Source organism: Bidens hawaiensis, unplaced genomic scaffold (assembly GCF_021521415.1).
Source record: "Bidens hawaiensis isolate Kalapana, Puna unplaced genomic scaffold, B.hawaiensis_p1.1 tig00043820_1, whole genome shotgun sequence".
In the NCBI taxonomy this organism is placed as follows: Eukaryota; Viridiplantae; Streptophyta; class Magnoliopsida; order Asterales; family Asteraceae; genus Bidens; species Bidens hawaiensis.
In genome coordinates this window covers 85,986-100,703 of record NW_027505862.1, presented here as the reverse complement: position 1 = coordinate 100,703, position 14,718 = coordinate 85,986, and the positions used below count along the sequence as shown (strand labels likewise).

At 33.7% G+C, this 14,718-nt stretch overlaps 1 protein-coding gene and 1 pseudogene across 2 annotated transcripts; both read right to left on the bottom strand.

Moving 5' to 3' along the window:
• Positions 1–1,343: 1,343 nt before the first annotated feature.
• LOC143615688 (transcription factor bHLH118 pseudogene) lies at positions 1,344–4,185 on the bottom strand (annotated as a pseudogene).
• Positions 4,186–11,291: 7,106 nt separating this feature from the next.
• On the bottom strand, positions 11,292–14,440 carry LOC143615676 (PTI1-like tyrosine-protein kinase At3g15890). 2 transcript variants are annotated; one of them, XM_077088746.1, is made up of 4 exons: positions 14,221–14,440; positions 12,683–12,830; positions 12,336–12,598; positions 11,292–12,077 (listed from the first exon to the last, which is right to left on the bottom strand). In XM_077088746.1, the coding sequence occupies exons 1-4, from the start codon at positions 14,268–14,270 to the stop codon at positions 11,462–11,464; spliced, it is 1,077 nt and encodes a 358-aa protein (XP_076944861.1). In that variant the 5' UTR covers positions 14,271–14,440; the 3' UTR covers positions 11,292–11,461. The 2 variants fall into 2 exon arrangements, with proteins under 2 accessions (XP_076944861.1, XP_076944862.1); XM_077088747.1 differs by having other exon boundaries at positions 14,227–14,440.
• Between the last annotated feature and the right edge of the window lie 278 nt (positions 14,441–14,718).

Genomic DNA, 14,718 nt, shown 5'->3' with positions numbered 1-14,718 from the left:
TTGTAACTTTATGTTTATAACTTTTTTTCAGTTGAATTCGATGTTATTACATTATGTTATATTTTGTTGTCCATAGACTAAGTTTCCGCGAGGAAATTCCACTAGTTTTATATACAAATCAGTGTGAGAGTTCATTTCTATGGTCATAAATATAGTTTATCATGATATTTTTTATAGAGAAAACTTTTATAGTTTTGGAGTAAACATAAATTCTTGCAAATTACTTTAATTGTGAAATTTATGCAATTTATGATAAATCAAGCAGGCTTTAGGCCTTCAGGTTGGGCTAAAAGAAACAGAGGCCTGCTTAGGCCTTGTCTTGCTAAATCGATACAGCCCAAAAAATAGGGAGAATTGGGCTTCCATCTCTTGGGTGTTGGGCTGTTGTCTTACTTGAAAGTTGAAACAAGTAGAGATGTGCAACTGGGTTTTACCAGGAACTGGGAACTGGATAGGAAGTTAGGAACTGGCTCCAAGTTTGGACATCAAAGTCAAGAATCGGGTGGGTAGAACCGGTTTGGAGTATTGGATATGGTCGGGTGTTTGACTGGGTTTGCCGGGTTTTTAATTGGGTTTTAACTGGGTTGGGTTTGGGTTTTGGTAGGGTAGAGGTGCATGGAACCGGTTCTGGGTCAGGTCCAGAACCGAGTTTTATGCCCAGCTCTAGAAATAAGGAACTTTTAATAATATTCCAGAAACTGAAATTCAGAGCCTAGACTCTTATAATTATTGTTTATTCCTGTTAAAAAAAACTTATCTAAGGGCATCAGATTTTAGAAAATTACTAGAATGTAGAGAAGGTTTTTGAGATTAATATTATCTAACAAGATTGTAGAGAAGGATTTTAGAAAATCACTAGAATATTAAATGAATGATAAATGAATTATGATTTATATATTTTTAGTATAAGAGATGAAACTAAAACTTTGAAAAGAAAAATAAAACCCTAAAACCCTCATATTGTTCTAGTTGGAAATGTAGGCTAATGTAACAAAGTTAATGAGCTCAAAATGCAAATAGATCGATCATCAACCCAACATCGTAGTATCTAAACACAAAAACCGAAAAATTAAGAAAAACAAAAATTGATGGTTGCAACATGACCATCAGTATTACTATTTACTGCATTTGTCCATGCAAGCAAATAAAAATGCATCCAAGGAATAAAAGACAATAAGATACAACTATAAGAAGTTAGCACAAGAAAGGAATAACAATTTTTCAATGGCCTTATATAGGCTTACAAAATAAAATCAAACTTAAATTAACTGAAAGAACTACAAAGAAGCAGCATGCATGGGTGTTATGCAGGAACATGGGTGATGTGGTATATGTATGGCTACTCAATATGAAATCGACTCATTGGCAACTCCTGCTAATTTTTGTTGCAACAATGAGGGGTTGATCGAAGCTTGATTATTCGCCTGCAAGAATTGATTGATGATGAGCCAAGTGAGGAACAAATTTGATGTTCTTACTTCTTATACAAAATATATATAGAAAGGATCAATGTTAATTTATACTCCATATTGTAAACCCTAAATTCTATTGTTTGTATTGTAGAACTAGATATTAGATCACAGTAAGGGATAAGAGATAAATCAAAAGAAATAGAAGAGATAATAATGGATCGAGCTATAGAGATAATCGTTAAAGATAATAAAAATAGAGTTTATTTATTAATTGTTTTGAGTATTATTAGGGATTAAAGTTAGTAGGATACATGTACAACTCATTGTTAGTATAAATATAAGATGTTATGGTATTGTTTTGTTGTGTGGTTTTCGTTCTTAATAATATTATAAGAGTCGTGAGAAGTTCTAACAAAATTATCAGTGTGTTGTTCGTATTCGATCCAATTAAGTCCAACAAATCATAATTATTCCAACAATCTCCCCCCCCACAACTAATTCGATCTGATTCAAACTCGCTTCTAGTCAAGAGCAGTGTTGGCTCATCTTCTTGACCTTGAGTTAGATTTGCGTCTTCCTCCTATCCGGTTACACTTATATGCGAAGTGCCCGAACATCTCACACCCGTAGCATCTAAAGTACTTATGTCTCTATTGAAGTCTTCCCGACTAGATTCTCTTCCACGTTCATACTCTTTTGTATAAAAATAAACTTGGCTCAACTTTCATATAACCAATCTCTAGACTTATACTTATATTGACCACAATGACTCAAAACCAAAATGAGTCAAACTCTAAAATAAACTAACTATACTAGATAAACTTAACAGTACTTTAAACTAGACATTTAATTCAAACTTAAAACTCTTTAACTCAATCTATTTGTCTCATTATCTTTTTCTTCTTCTTTTGAATTGTGAATCATGATTATTTCTAACAGACTACACGAATTGAGCAATCTCGATCTAGACCTATACTTAAAACTCTTCTTTTCCTGCAACCCATGGGTAGGATCCCCGCCAAACTATCTAAGTTAAAAGAGCAAATGGTAAATCATTTAACAAACTTAATTTGTGGTTTAGCAAGTGATTTATATGTTATACTTAAAAAGTGTGTGTTAGATAATTATAAACTAACTACTTATAAATTTTGGCACATTTATAAAACACGAATACTTAATATGTTTAATGAACATTAGAAGTTTAATTATAACAAGAACTTTTAACATCTTAAAGTGCAATGTTTAGAATTAACTAGCTAGTTAGTTAGTCATGGCATATTTCTCCACCTTTATTCATAATTTCTTGCACTTAATTTTAAGTGTATTAAGTCTATTAAAACTTTGCAAATTCGACTAATTGTCATAAGAAAACTTACCTCAGATCGGATGATGTGAAGTACCCTCTCGTTTGCTCTAGTCGAAGTGCAGCTTATAATGTCAAGTCCTTCTTCTACAAGTGTTTCTAATACTCTTGAAAGGAGGAACCCATCATGAATTGAACAACTATTTATCAAAATCTGGAATCCTTCATTGCAACGATTGACCACGACTGTATTTGGGATCAAATTCGTTAAGCTTTCATTGGTATAACAATTCATTGACGTAAAGTTCTTAAGCTGATCTCTTTTGACACCCAACACTTTATTGTTTTCCTGCATGTGTTTGATATACTTCACTGTCTGCTCCATTTGATCCGGTGTAGAACGTTTTCCCTACACATCAAATGCGACAGCAAATAATCATGTTTACGATTTTTTTTCTTTCTTTTATTATTATTGTTATTAAGGCTGTAAACAAACATTAACATAAATTTTTTTCAGTTAATTAAATTAAATGAACAGAACACGAATAGAGGCCATGCTCATTCAATTGTATTTGTGAACGTTCAATAGTGTGTTCGCTCATGATGTTTAATGTGTGTTTGTTTATAAAAGGTTTTATGATATTTTAATTACATTTTTTAGTTCTATCTAACAAAATATATGTGATAATTATAACTATGAATATGAAAAATTATGTGATAATTTACATGTAAATTATAACTATAAAACAAAATATATCAGTATTATGTGATAACTTACATGTAAATTAATTACATATGAATATGAATGTTAAAAAACACCAACACAAATTTGGTAGCCGGACCAAATCATTCACACTAATTATTCTTGGTTAGCCAAATCAAATAAAACATAATTGTATTCATTCATGTTCCTTCGTTTGTGTTTGTGAACCGTTCATGTACCAAGTTCATTCCTTTAATGGTCGAATTACGAATAAGAAATTCTGTTCGGTTATGTGTGAACCGTTTATTTTTCCAATAAAGACTTAGCGACAAACATGAACAAAGCCTTGTTCGATTCATCTACAACCCTAATTACTATTATTATTATTATTATTATTATTTCAACTTAATTCTAAATCAAGTAACTTTAATAAACATTCACACAAATTTGTAAAACCTAAAGCTCACCTTGATGAATTCAAGAGGAAGTAGACTTCGAAGTGAGGCATAAAGATCCGTCATTTGTTTCCTTCGCTGCTTCTCGTTCTCTCGATGAATCAACTTCTTGTTTGTATGATCATCTTTAGTACCATCTTCTACAACATGATCAGCAGTAGAAGAACTAGGGTTAGCCTGTTGATTAATATTCCCATCCATAGGAACATGATCATGACGATCCGCTAGAAGATCTTGTTGATTCAACTCACCCAACCCCAGATCTTCAGTTTGCTGCAAAGAAAACATGATAATATATGATGTTAATTAAGATTAATCCCAGCTGGACTTGTAGTCAACTTTTGTGTATGAGGAATATATATATCATAGTATCAATTCAACATATTATTTTAGTAGTGGTTGTTGGAGATGATCTGCTTAATTAGAGTATTGATATGATATGGGATCTTCAACAGTTGGGACACTGATGATATGATGAAGATTTCTAGGAATCTTTGATATTATATATCTAACTTTTGTTATGGAAATAATTTGGAAACCCTAAACCAGACCAAGTGCTTTTTTCCTTTTTTTTAGGTTATTATTTAAAATGTTTTTTAGTGTGTGTACAACCAGACAACCAGTCAGCTTGAAGCCTTCAAAATTAATGGAAACTTTTTGAACAAGCAAATGATGTACTCCGTATTAAACTTGGCTGGAGTTTCAGTATATAATAGTTTAAAGAATTTTCAATTTTCACTAATTAATAAAATAAGTACCTATTGTCTGCGCATCGTTGCGGTTTGTTTTGAATAAAATTCATATTGAAATGTAAATAAGTATAAATGTTTCGTGACAGTATATACACAAATTTTACTAGACATTATATTTGAAAACAAAATATGTTATACATTGATCAAGGCTTTTAAGTTTCACTACTACAAAAGTACAAAACCAGGTATTTGCTACGGCCAATTCCGTAGAAAATCCATAGCAATATGGGTGTTTGCTACGGATTTGGTTCGTAAGTACAAGTCTCGTGGTTAATTTATTTTTCTTTTATAGATTTTTGCTATGGAATAATTTTGTGACGATTTTAATTACAAAAAGATATGCCGCTATTTTAGCTATGTTAATTGTTAACCACATAAATGTTTGCTAATACGGATTTTAGCTATAGACTGTTAACTACGAAATATTGCTACGTTTTTTTTAGCTACAGTATTTTGCTACAGTTTATAATTACCTAATTTTGATACAAATTTTTAAGCTACAAAGTTTGCTAGTTGCTAGTGAGTTTTAGCTACTATGTTGGCTATGGATTTCATATGGCTACAGAAATTTGCTATGATTCTACATTTCTACTACCAATTTTGCTATGAAATTTTGCTATAGATTTTATACAGTATTCGCTAGCGAATGTAGCTACAGAAATTCCCATGATTTCACTACGGATTATATAATGTTCAATCGAGTGGGTGAGATTAGCGGTTCTTGGTTGATCAGCTGGTCCCGTGCGGTTTTAATTACATTACTCACCTTTAGGGAGACATCCCGGGTCCATTCATATTTTAGAATGAGTGAGAAGCATGCATCAAGGCAAAACCTTTTGGTTACAAATTCAAAGAATGTAGTCATGTATCACACTAGCTTGACCATCCCGTACGTAAAATATAATTATCCTTTATAGTACTCCATTAGTCCAATTATATACCAACCAAATCTCTTAACTTTTTGCTTACAATTTTCTTTATTATATAAAAGGATTTGGGGAATCATATATTTGAAAAGTGGAATATTTAATATTGAAATTAGTTTGTTTATATCTTCTTTGGTCGGGTGGTTAATTTAATTTTGGGTGTTTTGAAATAGTCCATGATGTAGATGATGGTACATTGGTATGCTTTGTGGAAGAACGATTTCAAGCAGACGTATGTCAGTGAAGATTTAGTGAATGTGTTTTTTTAGACCTACCATCCTTGATGGTGTTAAAGGGAAAATTAACAAAATCTTTGCTTTACCGGTTAAACTAAAAAAAATATTTATTCGACATTTTTTCTTTTCAAAATGTCCACATCAAATCTACTCAATCAGCCTATTGAGTAATCCACGCGTCAAAAATATCTCTGCGGAAGTCAAAAACTTTCAACGGAAGCAAAAAAATTTCATCGGAAGACGAAAATATCTCATCAGAGTCTAAACATATCTTGTTGTAAGATAAAGAGAATCTTGTTAGCCGGTTAGTTCGACGAGTTTATTTGGTTATTTTTTTAATATGGGCATCTCAACTTGACATTGACACGTGACGTGACCTAGTTGGTTGAAAGATCTAGTCGGGTGATGACTGATGAGTATTGCCACGTCACTATGAGTATTAAGCATAATGGCCCCGCCAAAACGATGCCTCTCTAGGGTGTTTGGGGCTTTAAAGCCCAAGCCCCCTTACCGCCCACTTTAAAGCCCATAGATGACAACCTAAGTAGTTGAGTTGACTGAATTTGAGGTGGACATTTTAGGAAAACTCGTTCAAATGGATAATGGTTTTTTTTTTCATATTTCCTTGATGTTTTTATTTTAATTTGTTGGTAGTTTACATAGTAAATTTATTATTTAATTAATGTTAAATTACAATTTAATACCCTTTATTAATTCTATATGTATTATGTATTATGTATTATGTAATACTGTTTTCTTCCTTTTTTTTTCATATATGGGCTGGTTGGACTTAATAAGGTTTGTGGGCTAATCAAAGGTGTTTATCAAGACGGCCCGTCTTCTTGCTAGCTAACGAAACAATTTGTTAGTCGCACAGTTCAATCATTTTTATCCACGATCTTTTTTGATCTTTGTTTTCATCTTTATAGTTGAACATAATTGTTACATGCATCATTGTTAAAATTATATGTTCATGGGTCATTATTATCTCGCATAATAAATAAAAGCGGAATTTTTGACCTGTTAAACCTTAACTCAGAAAATATTTACAGACAGTTCTAACTTTGAACGTATTTTTCTTCAGCGATCTCATACTAAATGAAGTTAACCTCATTCGCTTTTTGATGACATGGACTACTTATATATGGGACAAAAACGTCTCTTATTACAAATCGATGCATTCAACAGTCCAATGCCATAAACCCATGGAATCATGCTCTTTTAAATTATTGTTTGAGTTGAAGTTGTATTTTTATAGATTTATAGGGTTAACTAGTTATACTGGAATGGAGCGTTGGGTACAGTCGGTTGTACCATTTTAAACTCATCCCGACACGACATTAGGCAGCGGTAGTCACTTGGGGTTCTCCCCCGTTGAATACGGTAACACACCACACGTACATAGTTAATGGAAACACTATTGATCTGACCACACAATCTTAAACGTACTTGTGTGTGGGACGTAAACTACTATTCAAACTCCCAACTTTCGAGTAGAGCTAGTTGTCACACTTTCTAGTATCTTTATGTTTTAAAAACTTGTATTAGTTTTGATTTTACTGAAAAAGAAAAGGCAAAACATATCTGAGTTTGAGCTAGGGATGTTCACAGGCCGAACTGAATCGAAAGAGGGTTTGATCATGTCTAAACTAGACTGAGCCGATCAAGCCATTGACAAACCGAGCCAAAATCACAAGCATTGCTCGACTTGTTTACAAACTAAGCCAAAATCGAACACACATTTTCCGAATATTTTTCGATAGAAGTCCCGAGCATTAGTTATTTCTTTTATCATTTAAAAGTTTATATATAAATACAAGTTTGAAGTTGAATATAAAGTATCTGAAAACAAAATAGTCGATGTTCCGAGCATTAGGTGTAATGTTAATTCAGGGGTGTGCACAAAACCGAAAAAGCGAATCGAAACCCAAAAATCCAAAAAAACCGAACCAAAAACCAAAACCGTATTAGAAATTGATGGTTCGCTTTTGAAGTTTAGCAAAAACATAAATATTGATTTTGGTTCGGTTTTGTATTTTGTTAAGAACCGAAAAGACCGAACCGAACCGAAATAACCAAAAATTGAAATAACTATAAAATCTTAACCGTAACTTTGTAACCATTAAAGCAAAATCTACCGATGACTATTTATTTAGTTTTAACATATGGTTAATAACAAATATATTTGGTTTTTAGATATGGTTAATAACTAATGGTACTAGGTTTTGATTTTAAAGTTATCTTTTATTAGCTTTTAATATTTGAATTCCAATTATTCAATATTCTATTAATCATTAATTTAATAAAAATATCATGCCTAATTTTAAATCTTGAGGTTTTTTGCCCAAAAAGTTTTGTCTCGAGTAGCAAAACCGAAAAACCGCATCCAAAACCGAACCGAACCAAAAACCGAAAACCGAAAAAACCGAAACCGAATGGTTTTCAAAAAAAATCATAAAACCGAAAGTTTGGTTTTTGGTTCGGTTTTAATCAAAAACCGTACCGAACCGCATCACACACCCCTAAATGTTATTAGTTTATTACCATTAATAATAATACTTTTAAATATAAAGCATTAACGAGATGGTTACAAGGAGATTTTATGTGATTGATATTAAGATACTTATTTTAAGAGGCTGGTCATAAGGAAATTTGCCATATTGTGGAAAGGCTAACAACCTTTTGCTTTGCACAAATAATGTTACAAGCTTAAAAACCCAAACTTAAAAATCTACTAATAAACAAACTTATATAAACACTTTTCTTAAGACACTATATTACACTTTTCTTAAGACAATTAATTAATATTAAAACAAACTTTGAAACACAAGCTTTATTTTTCATTATAAATTTTATTTTAGAATAAGTACCAAACGTTATTTAAAGAAACTAAAATTTAATACTGAAATTCAGAAAAATCAAACAAAAGAAAGATAACACGAGGAAAAAAAACAGTCACGTCACACAACAAACAAGAAATGTGAAGGGATAATATGAAGTTATTGAGGGACATATTATGGTTGAGGGTGTATGGGCTGTTTATGAGCTAAACCAAGCCTAGCCAAATCCGTAAGTGTTGAATTGGGTTGGTTTTTAAACAAGCCGGGTCAAGCCAACCTATTTTTGTAAACGAGTCGATTTCAAGCTAGTTTTTCCTCCTTTATTTAAATGAGCTGGCCTGGTTTATAATCTGATTGGATTCAGGTAAGCTTTTTTCGAACGAATTGAGATAACTTCTAGTTGAGCGATTTAAACAACTCTAAAGTGGTGTTTTTATAACATCACCCTTTAGTAATTTATTAAAGTTGATTCGTGTTCACATAATTACTATTTTGGATATTTTTTTTTGATACATTTCAACGTGTCCATAGTTTCAAACCACAAGATCAAATGGAGTCATTACTTTTCAAATGGACCAAAGATCACAACACTTGTTCCACTTCGGTTGTTATCGACAAGCGTGTGACATAATTAATAAAGTTACTATGCATCATTCGTTTGGTAAGATGACATTGTGATATTGCATTCAAACGAATTGATTTTATTAACGACTTTATTTGTGGGAGTAATCCATAGATGATTCGTGGTCTAGGAATCGGTGTGCGGATAAGTGGTAGATTCATAATTTTTATGTTAGCGGTTGCAAACTTTAAGCCAAGTGAGAATGTACCGAGCCAAAATGAGTCAAGTAAAAAATACATTAAATCGTAACAAAACGCTTTAACCATTGTCTGACATTATGCATATACCCTTTCGCCTTTGTTATGCATTTTAATTGTATTTAGAGTGAACTGCGGTTTTCGTCCTTGTGGTTTGTCCAAATCTGCGGTTTTAGTCCAATAGTTTCAAATTTGCGAGTTTCGTCTCTGTGGTTTCATTTCACTTGCAATTAAACCCAAATTTATTAACCCCGTTAAGTCCGGTCGTTAAACGCATCAGCGTGCCCCTCACGTGGGAGGCATTTTTGTCCTTTCTCTCTCCAAATAAACCTCAGTCGTAATTCGTAAGCCCTTCACTTGAGGGGCTGGGGTGTATTTGGGGGGAAAAAGGATAAAATTGTTCCTCACGTGAAGGGTACGCTGATGGGTTTACCGACTAGACTTTACGAGGTTAATGAATTCAGGTTTAATTGCGGGTAAAATGAAACCACAAGGACGAAAATCGCAAATTTAAAACTTTGGACTAAAACCGCATATTTATAAAAACCACATGGACGAAACTACAGTTTATTCTTGTATTTATAGTGCAATATTACGAGTAAGTTGATTATGTTCATTTGTTTATGAGCATAAACATAAGCTATATTAGACAAATATCCTACTGATTACAGTTTAGACATACAAGTCATTGAACAATTTATACAAACTCATATGAAAAGGATAGTTTGTACAAACTCATATGAAAAGGAAGTTTAGACGTTGATGTTGATAACATTACACTATTATTTATTAGTTAAGAAATTTAAACTATTAGTTATATGGTTAAACTTGAGATCGATGAGTATATGTTTGGCTAATTTGATGGGACGGCATCCCAATCTAGAGATTTTTTTCACCGACTCAGATGTCTAATTCCCTATCTCGACTCTGTATGCTCTAATGTACTCAAACCATCCGGTCCACTTCCACTCGTTCATGGTGTTAATATGTATGAACGATTTGCCAAAACCGACATCCTTCAAAGCTCACTCAATGAGTCAATGGTAGGGACATCCAAAACTGCATGTGAACATTCTCAAAACTGAATCTTCTGAGCCGTGGCTTTCAAATTAAATTATAACTGGTTAACTGAATCAAAACTGAATCCGGTTAATAACTAGTAAAGGAGAAACCGATTCAGTTATGAAAAATAACTATAGGTTAGACCGGTCAGGATTTTTCAAGGTAGGACCCTATTAAAGACCAGCTAACCGAAACCGGGTTTTTTAAACAAAATATTAACCGTTTATATATCAACGTTAGCATTAACTTTTTGAGCCGTTTTTTAACCCCCTAAGTATAAATAGTCATTGGGTGTTATAATATGGTCTGATTAGTGATTACACCACTTCTCTGGCTTTTAAAGACACTCAAAAACACATAACCACTCAAACCTAGAGGTGCACAAACCATGTATTTTCAGGAACCAGAACCAGGTTAATCGGATTTTGACCGGGTTTTTTTCGAGTTTCGGGTAGGGTCAGGTTTTGATCGGGTAAAGATGAAACCGGTTCTAGCAGGTCCAGGTCGGGTCAGGTTCCGGGGAGAAACCCAATACAGGTCGTACCCTCGGGTAGCATATATGTAGGAACCAGTTTTCAACCGGGCCCGAAACAAGGTATTTTGTGCACCTTTACTCAAGCCTCAACCCTTAAGGCTCAAATGACAACTGAATTTGAGGATTTAGATACAAGAAACATAGCCACAGCCTCGGGGCGAGGCCCGCTACTATTGGGCTGGGCTGGGCCGGGCTGTTAGTTTTGTAACAGGCAAAACATTTTATCTAACAAAAACCAAAATTACACCAATAAGCAAACCCATGTTTTAAGTTACTTACAACTTACCACACTACAATACTAAAAACATCACACAAATATGCAAACACCATTCACACAATCACACCACACCACCAATAAATTAAACACAATAAACAAACATACCTGCAAAAAAAAAAAAAAAAAATCTTTTTTACACTTCTATGCCGCCTTCTCGATTTCTTGAACCCGTTCATTCTCTTCCGAAACAAACCCCGAACTATCATCCGCAACCGACACCTCATCGTTAAACTCAGCAGGCCGGCCCGTTACAAACATTTCATCGTTTTCAATAGCAGCAAACTTTTCCTTCAACTCCCCCTTTAACAACTCGACCACCTCAACCATCGACGGTCTTTTATCGGGCTGGTTATGTGCACAAATAAGCCCAACAAAAACAACCCGTTTCAACTCTTCTTCTACATACTCCCCGTTCATCTTCGGATCCACAATTTCACTAAACTTTTGTTCACAAACCAAACGTAAAGCCCACTCCGTGATGGATATCGCGGTACTTGAATTTATCCTTTGAACGGGTTTTTTCCCACTAACAAGCTCGAGTAAAAGAATCCCGAAACTGTATACATCACAACTCTCGGATGCTTTACCTAACATCACGTATTCGGGAGCTAAGTACCCCTGTGTTCCCTGGGCATCAGGTATTAACTTTGCAAACCCGAAATCTGCCACTTGGGGTTTGAAATCCGAGTCGAGTAACACATTGCTTGATTTAATATCTCTATGTAGTGTATGTGGTGTTGCATGATGGTGAAGATAACTGCATAAAGTTATGAACTTTAGTCAAGATTTGTATATAATAATAATAATAATAATAATAATAATAATAATAATAATAATAATAATAATAATAATAAACAATAATAACAACAACAAGAATAATAATAATAATAATAAAGTTACAAACTTTACTCAAGAATCAAGATTTGCATAATAATAATAAAGTTACAAACTTTAGTCAAGATTTGTATATTGTGACAACATTATAAATTTATAATCAACTGAATGTATAACTTACACGATTCCTTCTGCGGACCCGATGGCAATATTCATTCGTCGGGGCCAATCAAGAAGGCTTTCAGACGAGTTGTGCCCGTGAAGGTGAGAGAGTAAACTAAGATTAGTCATGTAATCATAAACAATTAACCGTTCTTGACCTTCGGCACAATAGCCACGTAAGCCAAGTAAATTTTTGTGTCTAACGCGTGCAAGTATTTCAACTTCAACCGCGAAGTCCATTTCCGCTTTATTGCTCCAAACCTTTAACCTTTTCACCGCAATCTGAATACGCAAAAACAGATTACTTTACCGAAAAATGTTGAAAACAAGATTATAAAAATAAGTTTTATTTTAAATTTTAATTACTTGAGATCCGTCCCATAGTTGACCCCAATAAACGCTGCCGAATCCACCTTCACCGAGCTTATTGTCGTAATTGAAATTGTTTGTGGCAGCATGTAATTCCTTTAATGAAAATATCCTCCATGTTGATTCTTTCTTCACTTTATCTTTCCTGTTTAATTACCAACAAATTAGCACAGAAACTTTATAAAAATTTGGGAGAACTTTATGGCTGCAAACGAGCCTGAGCTAGACGAGGCTTGAGCTCAAGGTTGACTCGTTTCGAGCTCTTTTTCTAAAGCTCGAATCGAGCTCAAGAGTGGTTTTACAAGCTTAGGTTGGGCTCGTGTATTGTTTATTCACTAATTTATCAAAATTTGTACTTATTTTTATATATTTCAATAAACCTTAAACGAGCCTAAGCTCGAGTTGAGCTCATGTGCAGTACCTTAAACGAGCCAAAGCGAGGCTCGAGCTTAGCCGTGTAGTGTGAAGCTAATACATACAAGTCCAATAGAACTAAAGTTCAAAACACACACACACACACACACACAAGGCTTGAGCTCGGGCTAGATAACTAAACGAGCTTTATTTGAGGCTCAAGCTCGATAAGGCTTGGCTCGCTTCAAGCTTTTTATCCATATGATTGGAGTAGCTCGCAAGCAGCTCAGCTCATTTGATCTCTTCTTTCTAAGTGTGTAATCAAGCTGAGCCCGATCTCGAGTCCTGCTCGTTAAATACGAGCTCTTTTTCTAAAGCTCGAGCTCAGTTCTTGTATTATTAATTAATTAACTTATCAACAGTTTTTATTAACTTTATACATTTTGATAGACCTTAAGCAAGCCAAAGCTCGAGTCGAGCTCGTGCTCAGTACCTTAAACGAGCCAAAGCTCGACTTGAGCTCAGTTGTGTAGTGTAAAGTTAATACATAGAAGTCAAAAAGAGCTAAATAATTAATTAAAATTGGGTAAGTTACAAACTGATTACATATTGAGTTCTTTTACTAGGGATGCAAACGAGCCGAGTCTGAGCCTGGCTCGTTTTGAATTATGAGAGCTCGAGCTCAAGGCCGGCTCACTTTTTCTAAAGTTCGTGAGTCGTTTTACAATTTACAAGCTTGAGCTCGGTTTGTGAGTCGTTTTACAAGCTCAAGCTCTTGTGTATTTTTGTTAATTAACTTACCAACATTTTCTATATTTGTTATATATTTCGATAAACCTTAAACAAGCCTAAGCTCAAGTCGAGCTCGTGTTAGTGTGAAGTTAATACACAAAGAGCTAAAATTAAAAAAAATCACAAGGCTCGTTAATGCTCGACACAATCTTCCTATACAAGGCTCCAGCTCCAGCTCCAGCTCGAGGACGAGTTCAAGCTCGTTAACTAAACGAGCTTTATTCGAGCAGCTCGGCTCATTCGCACCCCCTATGACTTTTACTTTGTTGGTAGCAAAATTGTGAAAATTATAAGTTTATAATTATAATTATAACCCACAAATCAAAAAACAACCCACAAAACCCTAATTAAACAATAAATTAATTAAACTAATTATTAATAAAAGAAACACATACCGATCAGAGGCTCTAGTGCAACACAATAAAGACCGGAAACCCATCAACACAAACCCCTAATAAACAATCAGCAAGAACAAGAAGAAAAAAACAGTTTCATCGGAAAATGAAAAATGTGTTTTTTTAAGGGTTCCTTCGAGAAGAAGCAACAGGGTTACGTGATGTTGTGTCGGTCAAATTGTTTTGTCAAGTAAAGTAATGATCTTGGTGAATGAATATGACTTTTGTTTTTAAGAGAGAGAAAGGTAAGTTCAACTTAAAACTCATGTTTTCAAATTTGGTTAAAATATTAAAAGGTTATTCAAAATCAAATGTACTTATGTACTATATAATAAAACCATTTATGGATAGATATATATATTTATTTAATAATCAAGAAAAACATGTAGATCTTGGTTTTCTAACGGAGATTCAAGTTCGATCATTACTTTTGTTATTTTTGACGAATATTGGAAATTAAAGATTTGAGTTAGTAACGAGGCTCACCCGGGT